Source organism: Temnothorax americanus, unplaced genomic scaffold (genome assembly GCF_048541705.1).
Source record: "Temnothorax americanus isolate GAGA-0224 unplaced genomic scaffold, ASM4854170v1 Scaffold3, whole genome shotgun sequence".
Lineage (NCBI taxonomy): Eukaryota > Metazoa > Arthropoda > Insecta > Hymenoptera > Formicidae > Temnothorax > Temnothorax americanus.
In genome coordinates this window covers 7,770,802-7,781,115 of record NW_027509442.1, presented here as the reverse complement: position 1 = coordinate 7,781,115, position 10,314 = coordinate 7,770,802, and the positions used below count along the sequence as shown (strand labels likewise).

General features: G+C 38.5%; 2 protein-coding genes across 6 annotated transcripts; one reads left to right on the top strand and one right to left on the bottom strand.

The window, feature by feature from the left end:
* Window positions 1-151: 151 nt before the first annotated feature.
* LOC143900316 (putative G-protein coupled receptor B0563.6) lies at window positions 152-9,490 on the bottom strand. Of its 5 annotated transcripts, none has more exons than XM_077411510.1 (7): window positions 9,287-9,490; window positions 8,412-8,611; window positions 2,186-2,477; window positions 1,671-1,912; window positions 1,073-1,374; window positions 703-937; window positions 152-563 (listed from the first exon to the last, which is right to left on the bottom strand). In XM_077411510.1, exons 1-7 carry the CDS (start codon window positions 9,366-9,368, stop codon window positions 354-356), a joined length of 1,563 nt encoding a protein of 520 aa, XP_077267636.1. In that variant the 5' UTR covers window positions 9,369-9,490; the 3' UTR covers window positions 152-353. The 5 variants fall into 5 exon arrangements, with proteins under 5 accessions (XP_077267636.1, XP_077267637.1, XP_077267638.1 ...); XM_077411511.1 differs by having other exon boundaries at window positions 1,671-1,897; window positions 9,287-9,488; XM_077411512.1 differs by lacking the exons at window positions 8,412-8,611; window positions 9,287-9,490 and adding exons at window positions 2,702-2,743; window positions 2,824-3,058 and having other exon boundaries at window positions 2,186-2,451.
* Brn (beta-1,3-galactosyltransferase brn) lies at window positions 5,632-8,160 on the top strand. Its single transcript, XM_077411517.1, has 2 exons — window positions 5,632-5,848; window positions 6,129-8,160. The coding sequence occupies exon 2, from the start codon at window positions 6,189-6,191 to the stop codon at window positions 7,554-7,556; it is 1,368 nt and encodes a 455-aa protein (XP_077267643.1). The 5' UTR covers window positions 5,632-5,848; window positions 6,129-6,188; the 3' UTR covers window positions 7,557-8,160.
* Window positions 9,491-10,314: the final 824 nt, after the last annotated feature.

The following is a 10,314-nucleotide window of genomic DNA, read 5'->3' as shown; positions in this document are numbered from 1 at the left end:
GAAAAAAATTATCGAATGCGATCCGATATGCAAAGGAAGAAAGGATCGCGCGACTATCGAATTTTAAATTTACCTCAATCTAATTAATCCAAAAAAAAATTAGCGGTATATATTATATATAATAATACAGAAATTGATATACACACATTGGTATATAAATACAGAATTATATAATACTTGAAACGATTAAATGATTTTGTACATTAATTCAAAGTCTGCATTAATTGTACACAGCTAGAGTTCCATTACGGACGCGTCAGAAATTTACAACGGTATAACAAATACAAATACATATGATACATAGAACAAATATAAACCGATTGCTTTTTATCCTGTAATGCGCAAACGTATAATTATGCGACGACACGGTGTTCTAACATAAAAGAGGTAGCCTCTGACGGCTGCGCGTCTTCCTCCAATTTTGTTTCTTTGGTCGGCGACTCGGGGGAATTCAATTTGGTATGTTCCGGTGTCAGTCGAACAGTAGTGCCGTGCCGGCTGTAGTCCTCGATCTCGCCTATCGGCTGATCAACGTCCTGCCCCGTATTTTCATTACATTTTCCCTGTTTACAGAAATTAATCAAATTGTACCCTCATTAATTGCGAATATTCTCTGCGCGCAGTTATAAATATTCAGTTGTACAGAATTTTCAAATTAGTAGAATTGTCATAGTCGATGAAGGCGATCATACACTAGCTTACTTGTAGAATTCGCGGCAACTCCCTTCGAAATTCCGTGCTGCAGACAAGATATATAAGAATATAAATGGCATAATTGCTGAGCTCGACGATCGCCGAATAAACTCGAAACGTTTGGTAATCGAGGTCCAACGGGCGACGATCGGTATACAGTATCGGGGTGAGACTTGGCGGGATTGCCGTTACAAAAAAGCATAGAATCATCGTTGTCGTCAATATCGCCAAGTGTTGCTCCTCTCTGCAAAGAGTGCAGATTTTTGTAAGCACATGGCACTGGCCGGTGAGACGAGAAATATATATAATATTTAATTTTTTGCTTTAAAGAGAGAAACTAAAAATAAAATCAATTTTTTTATTAGATATTATTATATACTTGTATCCTCGATTGCGAGACAATAACGACGTATCGGGCGCGTTGCTGGTCCGAAATTTGTCCGTAACGGTGTGGAATTGTCGGCTTTGCACATTCAGCTGTAGAAATCTCTTAATGACCAGACTATTCAGCACGATAAATATGATCGACGGGCAAATTCGCACTATGATCTCCATTATCCAAATATACGTTCTCCACATCGCACTTTGCGTAACGGCCACGTTTTCGCGCAATGTAAAAGAACCGCCGGATCCATTTTGCTCCGCATAAACGATTCTCATAACCGACAGCGGACCACTAATCTATAAACAGAATAAAATGTGTTATCTAACAATGCGTTGTATTAATTATTAGATAATATGCCTGTTGCATCCGCTCGTTAATATCGCCCACGTAAAACAGCTGATCGAGAAAACCGGCGGTATCGAATAAATCAATAAGCGACAACGCTTATCATTCGTGCCGATTCGCCAATTCGGCTTTTTAGAAGAAAAAAATCGTTTTAAAAGAACGTTTGATATGTCAATTTTTTTTTACATAAAAGAACCCAAATAGTTCCATGAAAGATAAGAGTGTCATTTCACGTAAAACAGCTTACCATGAAACCGGCAATGAAAGAAGACAGTACGAAGGAATTGACGTTCTTGCGCACGTTTCCGGTGCGAATGCGCGACGGGAAGAATACAAAAATGTATCGATCCACAATTAAGCAGACCATGATAAAAACACTGGCGGCCGAGAAGGCGTTCAGAACAACGAGTTCAACGTGAGCATGGTAGAAAGCTGATGGGTAATTGTTGCTCATGCCGTAGCCCAATCTCAGCGCTGAAACATGTATATCTATAGTTACATAAATATAATCGTGTCGTAACACCTTATTTATACGATTACTAACATATTGAGCACCGATGAGAAAAAAGACTGCTATTGTGTGACAGTATTAATTGACGAATGAGTCAAGCGTCGTCGCGAATTTCTGAATTAAATCAATTCAATTCATTAGTTTGGACGTGGACGCAACAGTCGGTTTCTTTATTATTATTTTTTTTTTTTTTTCAATCAAGCAGTGTTTTCTTCCGCAGTGCACGCTGTCGGGATCGAATTGGTACAAACTGATTGTTATCCAAGACAGGATAACGCCGATGTGCGCCAGCGCGAGTCCGTTGAGGTACAAGTACGCGATACCGCGAAACATTGGGCCGGACAGCACGACAAGGATCGTCGCATTGCCGAAAACGCCGACGGCCAATATGATCGGGACTACGACGCCGTAAGCGGTCCATATCAAGGACGATGCCTGGCTCCGAGTAACGTCGCCGTCAACGTCGATAGGCGCGCGCCCGACAGTAAAGTTGTCATCCCCGCAGCACAACTGAGTACTGCAAAAAGCATCTTCATCGGGCATCTCGCCATGTGTCATAGAAAAGAAGTAACAAAATATTATTGCCGACGAAGATAAAATAAGTATGCGATTGTTAAAATTGGTTATTGTTTCGTAATAAACGGTTTGTGCCGCTCAATTAACTCCAACCAACATTTGTTAAAATATATAATTAGGAGTAAAGTGGGAACAAGACGACGCGTTTGCTAATGAAGGATTTATATACTATGGAACTGCGATATACGAACCCGTCGATCACTCCTGTCAGCATTGTACGTTCCGTTGATCGTCAATTATACGAATTTATATTTATAAAATCGTCGTGTTAGAGAACTTGTACCGTCGACAAAGTGATCTAAAAGCTATTTACTGTTTGACGTTTCGCGTCTCTCTCACACGCACATCTCGCCGTTCGTTTCTCCTCTTCTCGCTCTTAGCCAGCTGCAAATCTACTTTCAATAAAGACATGATAGACTCTAACAGGTTTACCTGTGGCATATCCACCTCATGGGTCTTGCTCCGGAAAAAATATATACTGCGCAAGCCCCGGGAAGGTAACACGTCCAGGCATATAGGGGTTTATTTAAACACGAGTGATAAAATGATAGACTTAAACCCTTCATTAAGGTCAAGCTGCTTGAACAAACAACAGGGGTCTATTATTAATTGTTGTTTACGGACAAATACTTCACCGTGGAGATAATACAGATTATGCAATATAAAGAAAGATTGAAATGCAGTTAAATCGGGGTTATCATATTGTATTACAAAATGTGCGATCAATTTAACGCTTCCTTTTGTTTAAAAAGCTATATCATCACCTTTCGGTCATTTCATTATTATGCGGCTCCTCGTCTACAATAGCCGCAACAGTACGCAGTAAGACGTAAGCGGTAAAAGCTGTTGATTAATGGGATTTTTACAATTCAAGAATAATCGATTGTGATTGGTCAATAGTTTGCTGCTCACGTCTTACTGCATAGTGCATACTTTTACGACTATTGTTAGACGAGCCATTACATTGTTTATTTGTTTATAGAGAATATCGTGAATTTACAGCTATCCTGATTATCGCGCTTGATAGCGACGCCATAAATATATGTTCAAGTGATTCGTGGAAATTATGAAACAAAGGGAAAAGAGAAATATCGAGTTTTCTAGCGTTTTCTGCTTTTCGAAAAGCGATGTCGCACTGAAATTTTGGTATCGTTTCCGGCGGTTTTGTGACGGCGCGATTAGGATGGTAACGCAAAGAGAATAATAAATTCATCCAGCTAAACGAGAATCAGATTCGTATATTTGCAAAACAATATGAAAAGATCGTGGACTGATAAACGAGCGGACAATAAATTTGTCGTTTGTTTAATTCCGCGGAAAATATACGCGTAATCTCTAGCTAAGACGGATTGTCTTCCGGCACTCGATACGTTCCGAGAAAAGAGACAAAGAAGAGATATGTATAATCTCTATTGTTCGACGATTAGTTAAGAAAAATTGTAAATTTTAAAAATGACAGGACTAATCCGAAAAATCAAGTCCTTTCTCTCTCTCTCGGAAAGTCCTCGTTGAACAATACGGAAGATCGTCAGAAACTCCGACGGAAGCGATGATATCAACGGCAAGCAGCGATGAGATGACGACGAATGAACGATGGGGTCTCGATATATGGAGATTAATAATCGCGGTGTCAAATTATCGGAATCGAGGTCGAAAGGCGCCGCCGATTCGAGCCGAGCAAACGCACCCATATATCCGTGAGACGCGATCGATGGATATAGTCGCCAATGCCGAAGGAGGATATCCCCGCACGACCGCGCGACGTCGCTGATTCCTTCGAGCGGAAAACATTGTCAGAGACATTTCTCTCGCCCGATCGCGTTTCCGCTCGGTCAATCGATAAAGAATAAAGACCCACTGACGACGGCAGGCGAGTCCGAGGCGTCTCGGCGTGATAAGGAGCTCGTCGTTTTCGCGAGGAAAAGAAACGGACTCGCGATTCATTCGCCACGTGAAACGAATGAGCCGCAAATTCTTGCGCGAGGAAGACCGCACTTCGCGGTCCTTCTCGAACGTCGATGACCCACGAGCGAGTGCACACAGAAAAAAAAAACAAGAAATGTCAAATCAACATTTATATACACTCGTATATACGCAACAATCTATAATAATCTTCTTATAAGAATTTTAGCCCTTTGTTTCAACTTTTTTTTCTTGGGTTGAACTATATAAATCGAGATATAAATGACTTAATTCAAGCAAGTTTTCTCCGTTTAACGCAATATATATGTTATTTCAAGATTATAGATTCTTGATGCGTATATACGAGTATATATGCGGTATATGGCAAGTTTTCTTTCAACATTTCTTTTTTTTTCTGTGCATAGTGCCGTGGATGAAAATGTCGAGGAAGCAGCTTACAAAGACGATGCTGTGTGAGAAGAAGATACAAAGTTGTTGTTATATAGGATGATCGATTTGCGATCAAAGGAGAGGAGATGAAGGAAGCCGAAGATATAGAAAAAGGACGACAGTGTAAAGGATACGTCAAAGCGACTACGCGCAATTCATTTTTGTGCAAATTTGTACTCGGAAGCGTTTCAATATCGAATTGCCAATCGGTAACCAATCAACCCGAAATAAAACGCAAACTGTGCATCCTTCCGAGTCACTGGAGTTTATTCGCAAGCACGACAAACGAACAGGCATGTGGACAATGAATGCGATAGGGTCAACCTCGCCAGCGCGTTTTGGGGGGGAAAAAAAAACGAAAAAAATAGTAACTGCGATTAAATCTAACAAATTTGATAAGTTAAAATTATAAACAAATCGTACAATATAATAAAAAATATATATAATATGCACAATATATATATATATCGCACAATAATATTCTAAAAATAAAATAATTAAAAATTAATATAAAATAAATATGATCTTTGCTTTCTCCGTATTTTCTCGTATTATATATATTTATTTTAATTATTTTAAACACACTATATTTTATAAATTGTATTTTAAATATAATTTGAAAAATATCTGAATCTCGATCGCAGCACATAAAATGTTATCTTCTGAGAATTTTTTTCCGTCTAACAGGAAGCTTGTGACAAGACCTTTTTTCAAGCCTTTATATTTTAATTATTGATTGTTGATTGTCAAGTCCGCTGCACACGATCAGACTTTTAGTTGGGGCATTTCCTACAGAGGCGCCACTATCCACTTCCGAATGCGCTTGTAATATATTTCCGAAAGGGATCGGTTAGATGGCGTTGAAGAAAAAAAACAAAGGGAATGGTGCATGCATGCTGCATCTTTTCGCATTTATATTTTTAAAATGACAAGATATCTGTACGCTCTTCCGTATTATCCGAACGAGAAATGATCGTCGACAATCCGTAAGTTGCCACTTAACAAATTCGAGCTCTGATGGCGCGTAGAGAGAGAGAGAGACTCCTTGTATAATATAATTAATTTAATTGAACGATCGGACCAATTAAATTTATTGCACGTTGCAGAAAAAAATGTACTGCCCTTTAATAGCTGCTGTGTTTTCAAATTATAGAAAGAGACAATAAATTAAAGACATTGTTTCTCGATAATCAACTCGTGTGTGAGAAAGTGGTGTTTTTTTTATAAATAAAAAATATTAAACATGGAAAAAATTTTCTATCGCAGGTTTGGGAACTCGGGGGAGAAAACTTGCACGGAATATTACGCGGAAATTTGGCTGACAAAATGTGCCGCTACCTGCTCGAACACTACTTGTTCCGCCTTTATTTCCAAAGATGTCGACGCGCCGTGTCAAAAGTTAAACTGGGATACGTGCTCTTTTGCTTCGGCACGATAGCGCTCCTAGAATTTTTCGGAGCGTTTGCGCACGTATTTGAGATCACGTACGACGAAAACTTTGCATATCCGTACGAAGGCAACGTACACGAGTTCGCGAGTGCTCTGCGACGCAATGAGAAGCCCGAGGTTGAGCCGATAAACGAGTACAGATATCCTTTCATCTTGAAGCAGTCACAAAAGTGTGAGGAAGATGCGGACGACGCGCTTCGTCTTGTATACGTAGTCAAGTCCGCTATAGAGAATTTTGATAGAAGGACCGCTATACGTAATTCATGGGGAATTGAAAAGAGATTCTTCGATGTGCCAGCTAGGACTATTTTTGTAGTGGGTACACATCCGGAGGACGAGGAAGTGGAGGCCAAACTAAGACTAGAGGCAGGTATCTACAAGGATATCGTACAGGCAGACTTCGTAGACTCGTATTACAATAATACTATAAAAACAATGATGAGTTTCAAGTGGTTGGTCAAGTATTGTACCAATTCAAAGTTCTACGTGTTTGTCGACGACGATATGTACGTATCGGTAAAGAACGTGGTGACGTTTGTTAGAAACCCGGCTAACTATCCATTTCGCTTAATGGAATCTAGAAAGGTGTACAGCGCGCACAAAAGAGAAATCAAACGGTCGGATTTGATCGATTATAACGACGTTAATTTTAATAATAAAAATGCGACGTACGACCCAACGATCAAAATGTCTTTTACGCAAAGTTTTACAAACAGCGATAGTCGGAAAAATGTGTATGGGAAACAAGATGGACGGATTAACGAAAGCCGTAAGACAGAAAAGGAACGATTGCTCAGGCTAAATGCAACTACGTTGAACAGAGTAAAACGACAGTTTTTCGATTTGGAGCTGCCAGATGACATTAGACTGTTCGCTGGATTCGTATTTATGCGATCTGCGCCACATCGGCACAAGTTCTCTAAATGGTACGTCACGTTAAAAGAATATCCGTATCACTTGTGGCCGCCATATGTCACGGCCGGTGCATATATCCTGTCTAAGGAAGCCCTTTTGGACTTGTACTACACAAGTTTCTATACCGAGCACTTCAGATTCGACGACATCTTTTTAGGTTTAGTAGCTAAGAAAGCTGACATAGTACCGTTTCATTGCGAAGAGTTTCATTTTTATAAGAAAGCTTACACAAAATATAGTTACAAGTATGTCATAACGTCGCATGGATACGAAGATCCGAACGAACTCTTACAAATATGGAACGAGCAGAAAGCTCTCGGAAACGCTTAAATCTATAAAAATAATGCAAATATATTATCCAGTTAAGAGGAAAATAAAGTGTCGCGATAGCATATCTTGACAAGAATATTTTAAAGAAGTTGAAATGCAATTGATATACACATGTATGTTCATACGTATGAAGGGAGATAAAATATAGCAATTGTAAAATAATAATTATATGAAAACGTTCGGATTTTATTGTAAAAAATATTCAGTAACTTTTCTAGAATAGATTTTATCCCGTATCAGTCTTTATATACGTAATACCCTTTGGTAAAAAGTTAAATTGTTAGTATTATACATATTATTCACGCGCGCATCGCATTTAAGTAAAACAATACCGTTAATGGTACTTGTAATTATTTCGTGATAAATTATATACCGAATATGTATTCGTTCGAGTTTATAAATAGAATTATCGTTCGGTTATAAATTTTGTTTAATCAGTAATCACACATGTAGACTGATTAATGTTATTTCTATAAAATAGTCAAATAACATAATTAACATAAATATGCGTTTGTATAGTTCAAAAATTTTGTAGAGGCTATAAAAGAAACTCGGAATGTTCTAAAAGTCTATATTTACAATTTTGTACTTGTTATAATTAATAAACTATATCTCTGTGATAATGCATTTTCTGGATATCTGGCCCCTCATAAATTTTTTTATCGAATTCCAATTTACATCTTATTATCGATACTGTTCGGCTTTAACTAAAGTTTGATCCAGGCTGACAGCTTCTTTTTTGATCATATTAAGCAATAATTGGGAACTCTCTAGAATCTACGATAAAACAAGTATAACTTGAGAGACGCGCGATACCGGTAAGATTACCATATCCGATAGAAATACAACGTTTACCTTCACGTATGCCGTCTCGGTATCGGCAATTGTTCTATCGTATTCGTTTCTGACCGTGATTCTCTTTGCCAAACTGTCGTTCAACTGTGTAAGCTTACACGACATCTTTTCGATTTCACGTTGCAAGTTGTTCTTCTCTTCTTCCTGGGACTCTATCTGAGCTTGAAGTTCCGATCGCTTCAGCTTCATCTCTTCTAAACCTAGGAAAACAAGTTTCTTTTTCAGTACAAACGATCAAAGTGATCCCGTTCCTAAAGATATCGCGTCACGATATGGTGTGGTACAAAGTGTTTTGGAGATCTGATATTTGAGTGACAAATTCTTGTTTGGCAATTGCGGTGTCTTTAACGCCACGGGGGTTACGTAGCACAAGCGTATTGCGCGTGTGTACTTGTATTTTGTTTCAAATCTCCAAAATCAGACTAATCAAAAAACTCAAACTAATCTCTCCGTTGTGTCGTGCCATTCCGCTTATCTTCCTTGTAAACTTATGAAGTGACAGGGGGTTTTTCAGTCGCTCTCGGGCGAGAGCTATTAAGTGTCTTGCACCATCGGTGATTGACACATGGCCTCTCAATCTAGTCATTCATTCATTCGCACTATCACCGTGACACACACGTTCATAATCTTTTTTGATCCTTTTTACGAATCTTAAACCTTGCAGATTGTGAATCCTTTTCGATTCCCAATCGTGCAGATCATTAATCCATAAGAATCTTAATCGGAAAAAAACTTCTCAACAAAGCATATATGGGACGAAGGCCGGGTCGGATTCGAACCACGGACCTTGGTGTTACTAATCATTCGCGTAGGCACTGAGCCACGCGTCATCCCCTATGAAGTGACAAATAATTTTTAGGTTAAACGGGACTTACATTTGACGAGCTCCTGATTATACGTTTGCAGAGCAGCTCCGTGTTGCGACATCGTGAACCCTCCATTCACGGGAAACTTCATATAAAACGTGTGTGTATCTAAACGCGGACGATGACGTCAGGGCTGTCAAAAGAGAAAGAAAGATCAATGTTTATATACAACGCGTTATCGGAACCGCGCCGCGCGATTTCCCGCGAGCGACGCCCCGCGCATGCGTGTCGGGCGCCATCGAAGGACGAAAAGATTTTTCTTTTTCTCGCGGTACGATATGTACGATTGTTACGATCTATACGCATAAAAATCCAGAGAAAATAGAAAATTAAAATCAAAAGAGACATTCTTATACATCTAAATGTAAAAATCTTCAAATATTTGTATAATAATAGACGTACATTATAAATAATTTGACTTTTTAAGTCGTACTTGAATAAATTCGAATAATGCAGCGAAGCATATAAATTTAAATGTAAAAACCGTAGTAATTAAATGTGCGATAAAATGTAAATTATTTTCCTATACTACGAGTGTAGAAAGTAATTGCAATTATTTCTACTTTGAGAGAGATCTAACTCACTATATTATATATATAAAAGGCTGTATTACACTATATATATATATATACGGGTCGTGGGCACCTAGCCGACAGAAATGATTAAATTTGATTATTTTTAATTTTTCTAATTACAAGTGTACACATTTCAGGATCTGCGTAATGCAATTTGACGACAGATAGCAAAAACCGAGCAGAATCTGTTGTTTTCATTATTTTTGAAATATAGGAGACTGTAGTAGAAGACAATTAATAAATATTTGTGACGATTGTGGCGCAGAGAGATATGCGCTTTAGTAGTGAGCCGAAAATCCGAGTTCAAATTCAACTAGAAATTAATCGAAGTATATATAAAAGCGAAACGCGATAGGACGATCGAAATTTGATTGATCCTTCGTATATAGTTTCGAGCCTTTGTGAGATATAATAAAATACGATTTACGATTAACGAAAATCGATATATATTTGCCTTAACAG

What these genes read in the sequence shown, in the direction of transcription:
- LOC143900316 (XM_077411510.1), bottom strand. Translation starts at nt 9,368, where the DNA reads ATGAAGTTTCCCGTGAATGGAGGGTTCACGATGTCGCAACACGGAGCT. An exon ending in CTTTCATTGCCGGTTTCATG is followed by an intron (nt 1,375 to 1,670) that starts GTAAGCTGTTTT and finishes TTCTGTTTATAG; the next exon opens with ATTAGTGGTCCGCTGTCGGT. An exon ending in AGTTGCCGCGAATTCTACAA is followed by an intron (nt 564 to 702) that starts GTAAGCTAGTGT and finishes TTCTGTAAACAG; the next exon opens with GGAAAATGTAATGAAAATAC.
- Brn (XM_077411517.1), top strand. Translation starts at nt 6,189, where the DNA reads ATGTGCCGCTACCTGCTCGAACACTACTTGTTCCGCCTTTATTTCCAA.